This window comes from Actinia tenebrosa, unplaced genomic scaffold (assembly GCF_029948245.1).
Source record: "Actinia tenebrosa isolate PJP-AT-01 unplaced genomic scaffold, QUT_ActTen_1.0 PGA_scaffold5__44_contigs__length_20552954, whole genome shotgun sequence".
In the NCBI taxonomy this organism is placed as follows: domain Eukaryota; kingdom Metazoa; phylum Cnidaria; class Anthozoa; order Actiniaria; family Actiniidae; genus Actinia; species Actinia tenebrosa.
Window position 1 is genome coordinate 12,696,340 of NW_028292582.1, and position 15,629 is coordinate 12,711,968.

General features: G+C 37.9%; 2 protein-coding genes across 3 annotated transcripts; both read left to right on the top strand.

Moving 5' to 3' along the window:
- The first annotated feature begins 3,088 nt into the window (after positions 1–3,088).
- Positions 3,089–10,206, top strand: LOC148906592 (uncharacterized). 2 transcript variants are annotated; one of them, XM_089038266.1, is made up of 7 exons: positions 3,117–3,198; positions 3,384–3,411; positions 5,577–5,909; positions 6,378–6,930; positions 7,625–7,728; positions 8,288–8,478; positions 8,893–10,206. In XM_089038266.1, exons 3-7 carry the CDS (start codon positions 5,579–5,581, stop codon positions 9,178–9,180), a joined length of 1,467 nt encoding a protein of 488 aa, XP_088894392.1. In that variant the 5' UTR covers positions 3,117–3,198; positions 3,384–3,411; positions 5,577–5,578; the 3' UTR covers positions 9,181–10,206. The 2 variants fall into 2 exon arrangements, with proteins under 2 accessions (XP_088894391.1, XP_088894392.1); XM_089038265.1 differs by lacking the exon at positions 3,384–3,411 and having other exon boundaries at positions 3,089–3,198.
- A 1,973-nt stretch (positions 10,207–12,179) lies between these two features.
- On the top strand, positions 12,180–14,212 carry LOC148906593 (5-hydroxytryptamine receptor 1B-like). The gene is made up of 2 exons (XM_089038218.1): positions 12,180–12,540; positions 13,006–14,212. The coding sequence occupies exons 1-2, from the start codon at positions 12,234–12,236 to the stop codon at positions 13,758–13,760; spliced, it is 1,062 nt and encodes a 353-aa protein (XP_088894344.1). The 5' UTR covers positions 12,180–12,233; the 3' UTR covers positions 13,761–14,212.
- Positions 14,213–15,629: the final 1,417 nt, after the last annotated feature.

Sequence of the window (15,629 nt, forward strand, 5' to 3'; positions counted from 1 at the left end):
TGGTACAGTACACTTTTTATTGCCTGAACATCTTGTGATTTTGTATAGACTAAAGAGAATCACTCATTATCAAGATTTGTTTTTTTTAGCTGTCATATGTTTTCTTGCTTGATCGAAGTCATGTTTAAAATTGGTTACATGTATAATGAGTGCAGTTGTAGCCTGATATACAATTCCCACTCCCCTACCCCACTAGCTTCATGGCTGTACAATAGATCGAATGTATGATAAACTCGCCTGGTTTCGTGGAAGCGTAAATCTGATATAAGACTATGAGAAAAAAGAAAATGCATTTTAAAGTATATATATATATAACATTTTATGTCGATAGTGCGATTTGATAGAACTGTGATCTGAACATGACGCGTGTGTGGCCGAAATGTCCAGGAATTTGATAGTTTCAATCAAATTCCAAAAATTTGTTGTACATTTCCAGGTAGACAAAAATAAAAGCAGCTTTTAACAAAGTGTTTATAGTCAGTATAGAAATTTGTTAATTATGGTGAGCATCAATTATGGAGGCTCGTGAATCATGTTCCTTTCAAGCTATCATTGGTGGTCATTGTGGGTTTGACCCAAAAGAAAGAAGTAGATCTGTCACTAACGTTCCTTTGACAAGATGTAAACGGGATATCGCTGAGGACAAACGATGTTTTAGTATAGTTGAAGTTGAAACCGAGGTCGAATTAATTCTCGCAAGACTATGTATTTTTGAGCCCTCTAGAAACATAGACAACCTTGCAATCTGTCGGAATCACCGTGCGTTTGGGCGTCAGCTGGAAACGGACATCAGTGAAATGTTCTGTACCCGTAACTCTTTCTCAGCACAAAGCCGATGTCAAAAGGAATCCAAAAGCAGAGTGGGGTTTGAGCAAAAGTGGATCGAAAACTGTGTTAAAAGAGACTGGTGTTTTTCTTACTGTTGGTTCAGGAAGGTTGGTGGATTGCTAGCATTACATTGACTAATATATACGGTCTATACGACGCCATGACTACTTGCGCAGTGCTCAGTCATGAAATTGTGCAAGCTTGACGCTACTACATCATTGATTAGGGACTGGTCATAAAATATAGGGGGGGTAGGGGTGGGCAAAATCAGAATAGAATCAGTGTTCTTTATCGTGGCCCACATAAAATGATGCTGAAAATCCTGATGATTTAGAAGCAAAATTGCAGGCCCACCCATTTTAGTTGTCAAATTTTATCAACAGCCCACCCCTTTTAAGGAGTTCAAAATTATGTGACCCATCCCCTGATTTTGCCCCCCAACCCCCCCAACCCCCCATACTTTATGACCAGTCCCTTACACATATAGAAATAGTCTTGGGGAGTGAAGTTATCTTACGAATGGAAGAATTGACTTTGTTAAGTCGAACAACACGAGGGACGCAAGCTACTTGATTGCAAATCGATGTGGGATGTGGTTCGATGATTCCAGTTAACTTGTTATATAAACTAGTTCTTTGATGTCTGAACATTAGGATGCGTTCATAATGTATGGCAGAGAGCGGTGGTGAAGGGGGGGGGGGGGGGGCAGATGAAATTTAGGGGGGATCGGAAAATGTTTTACCAATAAAAAGGGGGGGGGTAGGTAGGTTGAAAACCTTTTTTCAGAGAAATGGGGGACTTTTGGGTGGTCTTAAGAATTGTTTTGTCATTTAAAGATTTCATCTGCCCCCGCCCCTTCTGCCATACAATATGAACGCAGCCTTATTCAAATCGGGGTCTTTTTGTCGTAAAGAACAATATCATTGAAAGCTCATAGAGAGTCTTGATAACGAGTGATTCTCTTTAGTTTATGCAAAATCACAAGATGTTCAGGCAATAAAAAGTGTACTGTACCAAACGACGTCACGTCCGGCTCCGCGCAAACTGTCGTTTGTCACGCCATCAGCTCACATAATCCGCTTTGACAGGTTTGATCCCTGCTTATTTACAAAGTAATGCAAACTTTCAAGCATACTCAGTATGTGAAAATACTATGTGATAAGCTGGATACCACTAGTGAGGAATAGTAACGTTTATAGAGCATGTTAACAGTCATTTATGATTACTAAGTTTACTACGCACCGATGGAATGCCACCGAGGCAAGCAAGCTGAGTGTCTTTAACACCGAAAGTGTAGGCTTAACTTCAACAAATAATCGTTAAAAATAATAACAGAGGCCAATCATGCTTAGATAGTCCTTAGATAGGCTAATGTGTGGATTAATAAGCTGTTAAAACTATTTTAGATGACTTTTTTCGCGGCCGTGATCTGTGGTGTGGAGATGTAAACAAACTGCTAATTTGCATATTTACATGGCAAATTTTTCCAACTTCGCATAACGTTTTCATAAGGCCTGTGAAAAAACCCAAACTAATTTTTGTAGTTCGTGTTATTCTATCATTTGAACATTGTACAGCTTGAGTTTTGTAAAAATTGGAGAATGGCCACATGCAAAAAATCGCTTTTATAAATGTGAGGTAAAATCGAGACTGTGAATAACTGTGCTGGAAGAATGCAATTTTTTCTATCTAAAGTTTAGTTTAAAACGTCTAAAATCACCTGGAACAATTGTTCAACACCCCTTTTCTTGAATTCAGTTGCAAATTTGATTGTAACTTGGGTTTTCACTTGGAGCGAGAATGTTTTTGAAAGCGTAATTCGCAGCCGTTTCTTGAGCAATTTTTAGACCGACACGGGGTGAAATCGTTTTTTTCAAAAAAATCCGGATTTTTTACGTAGATCGAAAAACCGACCCCAGTACGTTCATAAACTCATCTAATAGTGTCTACAGACCAAAAATGAAGGACTTTTATTTTTTGACTGTGGCCGCCCCTTGCTCGATATTTCTGGACAGTCGCTCTTAAAATGTGGGAGGGGGGGGGGGGGTGAAAGTAAGATATTTTCCCATGCAAACCTCCCTAAAAACACCAAGATAAAAGCATATTAATTCTCAAGAATGTTAGATTAGATTCTGAAGTTAATGAAAAGAAAAGAAATTCTTGATTTTTCTAAATGAAATATATTTTTTAATTCCCCTACTAGACTTAAAGTTTTTCTACCGGAAGTGAAATATTAATTAGGCGGAAGTGAATCGTGTCGTTAGAACATTTGATCGTTCCTAGTATTTACATTTCCGACTAGCACTCACTCCAAACTCTTCGCTGTGCAGTCGTTAACAGAGCTCGAACGGCAAGAAAGGCAAAAATCAAGTAAGTTTGGTTACCAAATTCTTCATTTTTGATTTTTGAACATATTGCTGAATCGCAATATTAAAGATTTATCCTGCTAAAATAATTTTTGAATCGTTTCAGCATACTATGACAACCATGGTTGTAATTTATCTTAAACATGTTTTAACACGAACATTTCTAATTTCTCTTTTGATTCTCGATAGATTTCTACACATTTTACGTTTAACTAAGGTATTATAAGATTTTTACTTATTTTGAACTACAGTGAATCTTGATTATTAGCCTTGAACTTTTCCAACAGTTTAGTTAGGAAGTTTCTAAAGCGTGTCTAAAGCTAAGCTTGGCAACTTAAAGTTTACTTAGTATTGAATCGTTTTTAGGCAATTTTTCCTTTAAAAGTTTTATAATTATTTTTCTTGATTCTTGGGAAACCGAGATTAACAAGATGAAGTGTTCTTCTTCCATGTCTTACGCTAGCATTTATTATTTATAGCAAGATAAAAGCACTTCCAAAACGTTTTAATATTTCTTAATATAATAATAATATAATATGATTTATATAGCGCCTATACAAGTCGGCTCTAAGCGCTGTAAAATATATATAAATTATAATTCAAAAGCTAGTTTAAACAAATGAGTCTTAAGGTCTTTCTTAAAAGTTTTTAGACATGAAGTGTTTCTAAGAGGAGACGGTAGTGAATTCCATAGAACAGGAGCAGACACAGAAAAACAACGATAACCATAAGATTTAAGATTGTACGGACAAGTAACAAGAAGCAGTTCCTTGGATGAGCGGAGAGTTCTTTTAGGTTTATACACAGTTATGAGATCAGACAAGTAGAAGTAAAAGAAAATTCTTTTTTTTAAATGATATTTCTAGAGGCTTTATAAACTTCACTATAAAGTTTTGAAAATCAGTACTTAATGAAGTGGTGTAAAACACCAGATGTTGTATTAATAGAAGTGTGTGTGGCATCTGAGCTTCAGGTGTTTAATTTTTTCTTGATTTGTAATTATTTAGATAACAATAGCTTAACCGAGCTATTCAAATCTGTATGATTCATTTTGGAATTTAGTACATTTATGCAACAAAAAATTATCCATTCATTTGTTAAGTTTATCATAATAGCTCAAAAAGTTGGCTGTCTTTTTTTCCAGTAGAAAATACAAATACCCCACCCACAGAGGGAATTGGGGTTCATTTTACAAATCCCTTTCTTGTGGTGGTGTAATGGATATTTTATTTTTCCTCAAAAATACCATTAAATTTATCTTCCAAATTGAGACATTAAAAAAATTAACTTGATAGAAGAGCTCTTTGCATGAATAAACATTAATATAACAGCTGTCTAAAGTTAAGTTTCTGTTGTTCAATTGAGGTGTTTAAATTGGGGTGTGTTTACATGGTAAAAGACCAGCTGTAGATATATATGCCCAGCAAGTCGATTAAGTCACCATTCAACTATATGAGAATATATGTGGACCACTCAGCTGATAGAGCATCGGTATTACAATTCCGAAGGTCGTGGGTTCAGTTCCCAGCGAGGTCGGAAATTAATTTTTCCGAATCTTTCGCCCGGAATATCCTCATTCCCAAGCACTATAACTTATCTATAATTCAACTATATGACGAGTAGACTCACACATGTAGAATTTATGGTTTTTACAGCTGCCATCTTGGATGAATTTAACAAAAGATTTATCATCAGTCTATTTTGTTATATTATCAAACACGCCCACAATGTCTTTTGTTATATCATTCTCTTGGAATGATTCAAAACCAGCAATCACCAAAGAAATGGTGATGAAAATCCAAAGAAGTCTTAATGACATGGCAAGACTCGATCACCTAAGTTATTTACTTTACTGAGTGTCTGGACCTTTATTTTGAGTGAGTCTCTTGATCTAGCATTTGTTGTGATCATACTGAAGCTGACACTAGGATTTTGAAATAGGAGCTATATGCAGATACTCTTTTATGATTCAGGGCCATAACCAGGACTTTTACAGGGAGGGTGCACACCGAATAAAATTGGACCATTGATTGGTTTTTATTAGCAACCAGGGATCTTGCAGGGAAGTGCACTGGCAATGATTTGCAGAACCAAAAAAAGGGGGGGGGAATATGATTTTGTAATATTTTTTTTTCATTTAACATGTGACATATCACAGATGCTACAAAGGAGTTACAATTGTTTTTTTTGTTTTTCTGTCCTTCAACATATGGGGTCATTATGGGAGGGGGGTGGTGATAATTTTTGTCATTTTTCATTTTCAGTATCAGTATCAGTATCATTTTCTCTATATTACAAAATTAATAATCTCAAGTGAGTAACTAAGTGATGCATAAAGACTTGAAAATTGGACTCATGAAGTTTTAAACTTATGCCTCATAGGAATGAAGTCTGCAAGTCTGATTCTGCATATTCTCATGGTTGGATCTGTCTGTTTTATCCCGTCTTCTATGCAATTGCAAGCTGACATCCATAATGAAGATATTCATGATGAAAAACAAGATACAACAGCACAGCCTGAATGTACACAAAAATACAATGAACATTGCAATAAGCCGAATGATGATGAAAGCGAAATGTTTAGAAGAGGTCATTTGAAGCCATTTGGTTCACATCGGCCACCAGATGTGATTGTAGAAGAACTAAAATACATGATATCTCCTCAAGATTTCTACATGAACTATGTCGTCAAGCATATACCTGTTGTTTTGAAAGGTAAGTACACTGTACATGGACTTTTTTTAGTTTTCCAGGTGCAAAATGACTTTTTTAATTTTTTTACAACACTGAAAAATGAGCTAAAAAGTCATTTCTTTTTCTCTCTTTGTGTGTGCCTCATAACTCTTGTGTTGCATTGTCCTAAATCCATTACTTTTATTGTTATTTTATCATTTTTCATTATATTGAGTAATATTGTCCATTTATTTTTTATCCATCCATCCATCCATCCATCCATCCCATCCCATGCATCCCATCCATCCATCCACCCACCCACCCACCCATCTATCCATCCATCCATCCATCCACCCACCCACCCACCCATCCATCCATCCATCCATCCATCCATCCATCCATCCATCCATCCATCCATCCATCCATCCATCCAAAAAGCTGGAGTCACAGCTCTACATTGCTACATTCTTAGTATTTTAACAGTTTTATTTTGGGAATTTAATGCTTTAGGTTCTGTAAAGCATTGGCCAGCCTATACAAAATGGACAGACGAGTACCTGAACAAAACATATGGGAACGTCTCCTTTCTCATGGAAACAAAAAATGACGACAAACAGAACATTCCTCCTGGAATGAAACTCTCTGAATTTCTCGACTCCTACCAAAAAGTCAACCGATACTTAGTCGACGAAGTTTATCCCGACATGAGAAAAGATGTCATCCTCCCTCTTGCCTTACGCTGTGAAGAGATAAGTTCGTACTTCTTTGTGTCGTATTTTTGGATGAGTAATGGAGGAACTTCTTCAAGGATTCACATTGACACTGATGAAAACCTTTTGTGTGTCATTCATGGACACAAATCAGTAATTCTCGTCTCACCGGAGTATTCTAACGATCTTTATGCTGATGATTCACTTGTTTTAGGTGTTTCGGATATCGATCCTCAGTCTGTAGACATGGAAAAGTTCCCAAGGGTTAAGAATGTGAGGTATCAGCTGGCGAATGTTGAAGAAGGAGACATTGTTTATATTCCCAATATGTGGTGGCATCAGGTGGTTTCCAGGTCAGAGACTTTTCATTTTTATCTACTTTTTAGCTTTTTACTGAAGTTATGTCTGAACGTTTTTTTCCCCTCGTTTTCCCCTTTTATTATTCTTTTTTTCTAAATTCGATAAGTATATGCCCCCTCTTGAAATATTACGGAATAGCGTAGCAGACGAGTAAAACTGTCACGATCGCGTGGTGAATTTTTATCTTATGTCTCTAAAGTGGTCCCTCTAAAGTTTGCCGTCGTCTTCGTTTGTTCAATTTTTTTTAAATGGAGGGAAGGGGAGTCACTTTAAAAAACCAGGCACACGAAAAAATCCGAGTCGCACAGCGACTCCCACAGCACTGTTGTGCCATTCGACGGAGGGGCCAATTTTGTGTGCATAATCGCGAGAGAGGATGTCAGATTTTTTGTCAGTGCCACCGTAAATTCTTCCATCGTTGATGCCGCTTTTTGGGTTAATTACTGATGATATTGTAATAAATGTTGTCATTTGTATTGTTGTTGTTGTTGTTAATCTACGTTGTTTGTACCGTTGTCGCGGGTGGGTGTATTGAATACGGCAAGTGAATATAAAAGAAACTTCAAACACCATGTAAAAGTGTTTCAACTGTGATGACGTTTAAAAGGTAATCCGTCGGGATGGAAACTTTGTCACACGGTTTCATTGTCCTTCTTATTCACTTAAGAAATTTTCATATTATTCCAGATCTGAACGACAGCAAGCCATTGCCTTATGGTGGAAGTCAAAACCCTTTTGGCGGGAACAAGGACGGACGTCAATCCCAAACAAAGCGAAAGAACATATAAAGGGTAAATTATTATTATTTATACTTTCTAAGTACTAGAAAAACTATAGTTTACGTGTCGTATTTTCTTTTTTACGAAATGTTTTCTCATTCTTACATCTCTTGTCATTCTGTGGACCTCTTTCCATGACGGAATTGAAACTTGAATGTTGATTATTGAGGCGGGAGGAAACTTGAGGAGCCTGAAGAAGAGCCTTGAAGCACAGCAGAGATCCAACAAACAACTCTACTCACATGTGATAGCGAGTCTAGGGATCGAACTCAGTCAGCCCATGACCATGGGAAAGTTAGGCATGCAGCGCATGTATTATCACCACACGCTAACCATAAATGAAGATGAATTTCAACGGTCGTTTGCTCAGTTGGTTTAGCTAAGTAACTTAGGTGATCATTTTAAATGGTGTCTTTCCACTTTTTATCATGCAAGAGGGGGGAGGGACTAAAAGAACCATTGAGGACGTAAAGAAACCCTAACAGTGACCATCCTCAGTGCTAACTACCTCTCAATGAGCGTAAGCACCGTAAGCCTGCATATTTTTATATATTTTCCCTTATACTAACAGATGACCCGCACAGAAAGTACTCCTATGCCAAAGCCCTAGAAGATTACGAGCAATGGGTTCAAGATGTGTCTGGAGGCATACCAAGAATAAAATGCAAGAGCCAAGAATCTTTCATGAAGGACTATCATTTTGAAACGGATAAGATACCTGATGCTCCCGTGACTCGTGGGGATGGTGGAGACCTAGAAGAGGTTAGTATAGTATTAATAAGAGCATCGTTGTTAAGTCAGTGACTGCTATTTAACAGCTTATATAAGCCCACGTGCGCTTGCGCAGAAGGACCGCTGGAATATCCTACTTTGCTCCCTCGCTTGCTTGCTTGTTTCCTTTCTTCCTTGCTTCCTTGCTCCTTTGCTCGCTTGCTTCCTTGCTCCCTTGCTCGCTTGCTTTCTTGCTTCCTTGCTTTCTTGCTTCCTTCCTTCCTTGCTCATGCTTCCTTGCTTCCTTCATTTCTTGCTATATTGCTTAGTTTTTTCCTTGCCAATTTTCTGGCTTGCTGGCTTGCTGGCTTGCTGGCTTGCTGGCTTGTTGGCTTGTTGGCTCCCTTTCTTTAGCTATAGTTGGTTTATTTTTTTATCTAATATAATTTTCCTTTTACTGCCCAGGCGATGGAAGCCGGAGAAAACGTCCAAATCAAACAAGGTGATAGTATCGATGCCAAAATTACCCCCACCCGAGGTTGTGACTTCGATCGCTTTAACCCCAAAAGCCCCTGCCACTACAAACCATGCTTCGAGGACGACGAACTCCTAGAATGTGTGAAGTACATGTTAGGCTACTGCGACGCATTTGAAGACAGAGGCTGTGTGATCCAGCTACCTCATGTCATGAACAAGAAAAGTAAAGAGGAATTGAAACAAATTAAGGAAATGAAAGGTGATTTCAAGAAATAGAACAGCTATAATTACACTATCGCGACAAAAGCTAGTCTCCTACGCAGCCGCTATTAGTGCCGTCACGCAACGCTCACTCATAAGCGTTGCGTGACGCAATGATAGTGCGGGCGTAGGAGATTAGTGATAATCGTTGCTTGCAAAGGATGATTTCGACTGGATAAAAGATAAAACAGATAAGACAATAAGACATGGCCATGTGGAGATTATAGTATTTTATAGAATATTCTAGTCATTTGATTCTCAACAAATATCTTTATGATGAAAACATAATTTTTTTTTTCTGTTTTGAGCCACAAAACATTTTCAGAAAGTTGGTGGCCAACAAAATTGACAAAACCAAAACAGGAATATTCTTACTAAAAAATTAATATCGGCAACAAAGTCTTGGGATGTTGCCATTAAAATTTGATGTGCTGTAATTAGTTTCATGAAGTTCAATAGTGCCCTTCACAGTTCCCTGCGCCATCTCGAAAGGTAGCCGTGCCTTTGCATCGAAGAAGCTAGACGAACGGTGAGCTTATAATGACAGAGACATGTGAATAATTGTCCAAGGTGTTAGAAAGGTACCCATCATTACAAGCTCACCGTTCGTCTCGCTTCGATGCAAAGGCACAGCTACCTTTCAAGATGACCTTTTGTTAGCAACCTTGACAAAAATTCCACTTCATTATCATTCTTCTGTTTGGCCATGTCAGGATCAATGGGAGGATGTAACTTTTTAAATTCTTGAGAGAAAACCAAACAGCCAGTCGGCGCGTGCGATATCCTTTGATTCCAGAAAAATAAAATGTTAATTTAAAAAAATACTAGGTGTTCCATCGATGGTTATGTATTTTAATAAATTATTTAAAAGTTTGTAATATTTATCAATGATAAAATTGGAATAAAAGGCGCATAGCCGGGGTCAGTCTACATCGTATTTTAATCATTATGAACAGAATGGTGTTGTAGATAAATAACTGGAAGTAAAAAAATGGAATATTTAGAGAAAGTGCTAATAAATTTAAATTTTACATCTTTAAATCATATATTTTTAGGTGGCCCCCGTTGAACTTAACACATTTTTCAGTGATCTCATGATCACGCCTCCCCCTCCATTGTAACTGGAAGTTGGCTGGTCCCACTGCACCACTGCAAACCACCATAGCCCCCCCCCCCCCCTCCCATTCCACACTCAATAAGTTACGAATGCTCACTTACTTACGTACGTGCAACCTAGAGTTTCTTTAGGACTTTCTGTAGAAGAAAGCTGCCCGCCTAGTTCACAACGTCCCGAGGATTAACTAAATTGGTGAAACGAAAACTGAAATTTCATGCACAAAGAATTAGAATTTTCTCAGCATTTCTTCTACAAAGATGGACAGCTTGAATTAATTATGTAATTAATTAATGTCTTAACAGAAAGTCATGTAAAATACGGGGGGAAATCACTGCATGCAAATTTAGCGTAGTTCTAGCGCTTTTACACTAATTGAGGAACTTTTTTCATTCACACTGACACACTTCAAACTACATTCAATGTTCTATGAACACTTATACGTTCTCGTATCAAGAGCTCCTAAGTTTTTTCAGTACTCTTCCGTTCGCGACACTTAGAGAAAAACGTTTGCGCATGTGTGTATTTCAGCACGTTTTCTAAGAGCTTTGAAGAGTTTGAGTGAGATCACCGAAAAATGTGTAAAATCACCTAGCTTAGCCCCCTCACACATAAAATTTCGTACGCTCGAGGAACAAAAGCTTGAAATCTCCCACAAAGACCTAAAACTATCATAACAGTAATTCGTTCATATTATATAAATAATTGGGGAAATTAAATAACTTGTACCGCTTGGCACAGCTAGTATGCCGCCTCTCACGTACATGAAGTCGTGGGTCCAAGAGCTTTTCAAGCTTTAATTATAAATAAACAATAGTGTAGCAATTTTGTTCAGGGTGCAGGGGGTGCGCACCCTTCCCTGGTTCGACTTTGTGCCCCAACAAAGATAACCAATACTGTTTTTTCCCTTTGATTCTAAAGGATGCACCCCTCCCTGGGTTAAATTGGTGCGCAGCACCCCTCCCTGAACAAAATCCTGGATCCGCCCCTGAACTTTGAGCAGCGCAGAGGTTGTTTCGGGGGATCGATCTGCGAGTTAGCCGTGCTCTGACTTCGATCAGCGGGCCAGAGCTTGTTTTAGGATTTTAACTGTAAATTAGTTAGTCATGCCCTGACTTTGATGAGCCCAGAGGCTAACCAGTTTTCTATTAAAGTTATGACTCTTAGAAACACACACGTCCTTGGGTTCAAAAACAGAATCCAGTTGGAAACCACCAAACAAAAAATAAACATACCCTTGGTCCACTCGCTACGCTGCTAAAATTAATATCCTATTGCGAAAACTCAGTGAAAATAAGCTACTTGCTAAGATAAGGAATATTTGGGGGGGAAAATATTGAATATTTGAAAACAATTGATTCAAATTTCATTCCATTTTTTATCATTTGTGCAAATTCATATCATGACGCAGAAAATTGAAATGATTTTATTATGAGCATGTTGACCAAAAATTCAAAGAAAAAAGCTAGCTGCTCTGGTTATCAATTTTGGTTCACTCAAGTAGATATTTATTTTAACAGATTAAAAGAAGATTTTCAATCAAAAAAATTGCCGCGTGTGTGGGTTGGCAAATTACACGAAAACTCTTGTTTGAATTCTCTGGATGTACAGATAATTAATCTTGTTTTTTTATCTGTTATTTTGTTTTGTATATCCTCGTCAACACAAGGTGAGCGATTACCCTCCACATCGTAACGAGAATTCAGGTGCAGCTGAAGGATCACTTATTAAGCTACACTTGTTTTGAACAACGGTTTGGACGATGTCAAGTGTGTTGGAGGTGCTTTAGTTAAAATTATTTATATATACTTGAAAATTCATCACTTAGCTTAGCAACATCAATCACTGCTAGACAAGCGTTCGGGTCAGTCTTATTTGTTCCTTTTTTGAGCAAAGACAGCTCGATGATCGTTATTGAATTTAGCCCAAAAAACCTTCCCAAAGGCATCCCAGTATGACAGATTTTTTCCCCTCAAGTTCATCAAGCAACTTGTCAAGCGCAAATAGCAGGACGTTTAACAGTTCGACAATTTTCCAAGTACTCGAGCGACCAAAAGTCATATGCATCTCTCTACTTCTGCTATTCCTTATGCTTTCGTCCATAATAGGAAGCTTGGTCATCTGTTTTACCATCTTTACGACAAGACGGCTGCACTTTGCAGCATATTATTTTGTAGCTAGCTTGGCTGTCTCGGATCTGGGAGTTGGAATCTTTGCTATTCCTATCTCTCTGGCTTATAATCTAACTTTCGAAATGAATGGTAAGTCTTAACTTCAAGGATATTAAAAATAATATTTATTATATAATTACCAATGAAATATCTATTTTTCTCTATTTCGAAAAATTGATATCTTCACACGTGAAAATATATATAATAACATATGCTTTAAGTAAAAAGTATTGTTTCCTCTTGAAGATTTAAAACAAAGCCGAAAATGAGCAAGAGATTAAACTTAGAATCTGCTCAAAAAGGAAATTAAGTCAAAATTAAATTTCTGTTATTTTAACATATGAGGAAACTTCCTTTAATTTTCTAATCAACACAGTGGTCTAAAATATGCTAATTGGACTTCACCTTTTAACTCGTACGAGGGGAAAATTGGTAATTTTAGTTATTTAGTTATTTACTTAGTTAGTTTTAGTTGGTTGGTTGAATTCGTTGGTTGGTTGTTTAAGCCCTAAATTTAATCGCAGTAAATTATTTACATTTTTGTATTGTTTCCAGGACGATGGATCTTCGGTGTGACCGCCTGTGATATTTGGATTCTCGCCAACTTCTGGTTCATTTCCGCGTCCATTTTCAATTTGTGTGCAGTCACGTGGGATCGTTACATAGCAGTGACAACACCCTTGCTTTACGCATCACGCATGAGCACACAACGTGTTATTAGGATGATCACTGGTGCATGGGCATTCTCGCTTGCCGCTTCTTTTATTAATTTTTACGGACTAAAAACCTCCAAGACCCGAAAGCTTTGCGAAATACAGGGACTTCCGTTCAGCTTTGTGATGTATAGTTTTGTCCTCGTTTATTTGATTCCTATTATAACAATCGTTTTCGTGAACGCTAAGCTCTGGGTCATCACTACACGCCAAGCGAGCAAAATCCAAGCACAAATCGTATCATTGACGTTCGTTACGGCTTCCGATACTACGCAAACAACACGACGCAGAGCTAAACAAATGAAAGGTAACCTGACTTCAAGATCCGCCATTAAGACCTTTCGTACGTTCTTGGTTCTAATTGGTTCGTTCGTTTGTTGTATGACGCCATTTTTTACGGTTCTTCTCTTTGCCTCCCTGTTCGAGTTACCAGGGTTCGTACTGTACGTGGTCGTCATACTCACCTATATGAACAGCGCAACGAATCCCTGGATATATGGGATTTCGAACAAAGAATTCAGAAAACATGTCGTCTCAGCTTTCCAAAAACGGTTCAGAAGATCGTCAAATGTCAATGCCGTAGAACCCGGGTCATAAGCCCACCCGTCTGCTAACAGACATCATGGACCTTCAGATCGACGAGGAGATCAATCGTACAATCGTACACGACCACGACAACGAAATGATAGCCTGCCAATCTTTGAAAAGTTAAAAACTCCTACTCGTTCTCGTCGTCGGATCGGTTTAAAGCCCACTCGGTTACGATCCCCCTTCATCGATGGAACACCACTGCGCAGCCTCGTTGAACATTAACAATTCGCTCAGACGATCATAAATTTTTTGAGCACATTCGCTCAGTAAAAACTCTCAATGTTACCGTTTCAAGAACTCTATAGACAAACACACCGAGAGATTTTAACGGGAGTATTGCACTGATCGGTACATAAACTTGGTCTCAAATAAGTATAAATATATAAAAATGTATAAATGTTAAGTATGTGTATAAATAATATATTGGGAAATATTAAATCCTGGGTATATATATATTATGCACGAAGTATATCTTATATTTATTTTATTTTCAATTAGATGTAGATAGTATATCATTTTCACCGCCAAAGCAGCCATTCCCCTCATGCGCGCGGTTAAGTTTTGGGAACACGAGTTTTGCCGAGGCTGTGATTAAACTACCGGACTGAACTGTTATAATGGAGAAGCGTCGCCGAAGGGGAGGTGGGTGGGGTCAAAAATCCGTCTAGCACTGACTGGTACAGTGAGCAGTACTGACACTGACTCAGTACCTGAGCAAATGAGGTCGAAACCTTGGATTTTCTCGCTTAAATAGGCAATTGCCGACCCGGGGGTATTCATAATGCTTCTCACCTAGGAATCACACCCAGAAAGTCATGATAACATTCCGCGCGTAATCGCTTCATGGCTGCTTTTGGGGTGAAAATTAAATAGAACGGATTCCACAGGTTCCCTCCCTCCCCCCCCCCATGAATTTAACTTTACCCCAGGAATTATGTCAATTTACAGAATGATAACAAATGGCCACGTTCTATTTAGCAAGAATTGTAGCATAAATATCCTCATGTGTTCACGAATAAAACTTTGATATCTAAAATATATCTCAACGAAATATTAATTTAGGTGACTGACTACTTTGGGGAAAAAATAAAAAGAAGATCGAAAATTTCTTAACCTGAAATTTAATGTAGATTACAAATATGAAAAGAAAAATGGGATGTCCCAAGTTTGTTTTCGAGATTTTATGCAGCATTTAATGGATGCCTATGCTCGAGTTTTTGGAGCAAAATTTGCGCCACCGGAAGTGATCTGAAAACAAATTAAGATTCATAACATAATAGTTCTTTGCGGACTCTAAGATTTCACGAATGACGGCTAGTGTATTACTCTACAATAATGCGTGGATGTTTTTGACAAAACGACAAAGAAACACATTGATTTGTCATATTTTCTCCTTTCAGTGCTCTCATATGCTCTCATAAAGTCGAACAAAAATCCCTACAAATATTTATTTTTAGAAAAATCAACATCAGTTCTACAAAAATGATATAACCTAGATTTTTAGGAGTTTTTTCGAATAAGTGTCATATATTGATCCCGTGCAAAGTTTGAGGGTTTTGCCCTCTTGAGGTTCAAAATGCGTATGGTTCTTCAATAAAATCGCGAAGATTATTTAGGTTTTTGAGCGCGCGTACATCGTGGGCTCAAAACCGAACGGTCAAAAGTAGTCAGCCACCTTAAGTACTGATCAATGATGTAGTGCTTCAGGTAGTAAAATGCTGAGTTGTTAAAGGGTTTCGTAAACATCTACTTACTAATTTCCCTGATATTTCAACAAGCGCGCGCGAATTGGGCTTCCTGTGTATATTCTTCAAATGACGTCACAGCATTGTGAAAGCGCGCGCTTTTTATGACACCACAATGGTAATTTTTAAT

Coding starts and splice junctions, on each gene's coding strand:
- LOC148906592 (XM_089038265.1), top strand. CDS start 5,579: ATGAAGTCTGCAAGTCTGATTCTGCATATTCTCATGGTTGGATCTGTC. Junction 5,910..6,377: donor TATACCTGTTGTTTTGAAAG/GTAAGTACACTG, acceptor TTAATGCTTTAG/GTTCTGTAAAGCATTGGCCA. Junction 6,931..7,624: donor TGGCATCAGGTGGTTTCCAG/GTCAGAGACTTT, acceptor ATATTATTCCAG/ATCTGAACGACAGCAAGCCA.
- LOC148906593 (XM_089038218.1), top strand. CDS start 12,234: ATGACAGATTTTTTCCCCTCAAGTTCATCAAGCAACTTGTCAAGCGCA. Junction 12,541..13,005: donor TCTAACTTTCGAAATGAATG/GTAAGTCTTAAC, acceptor TATTGTTTCCAG/GACGATGGATCTTCGGTGTG.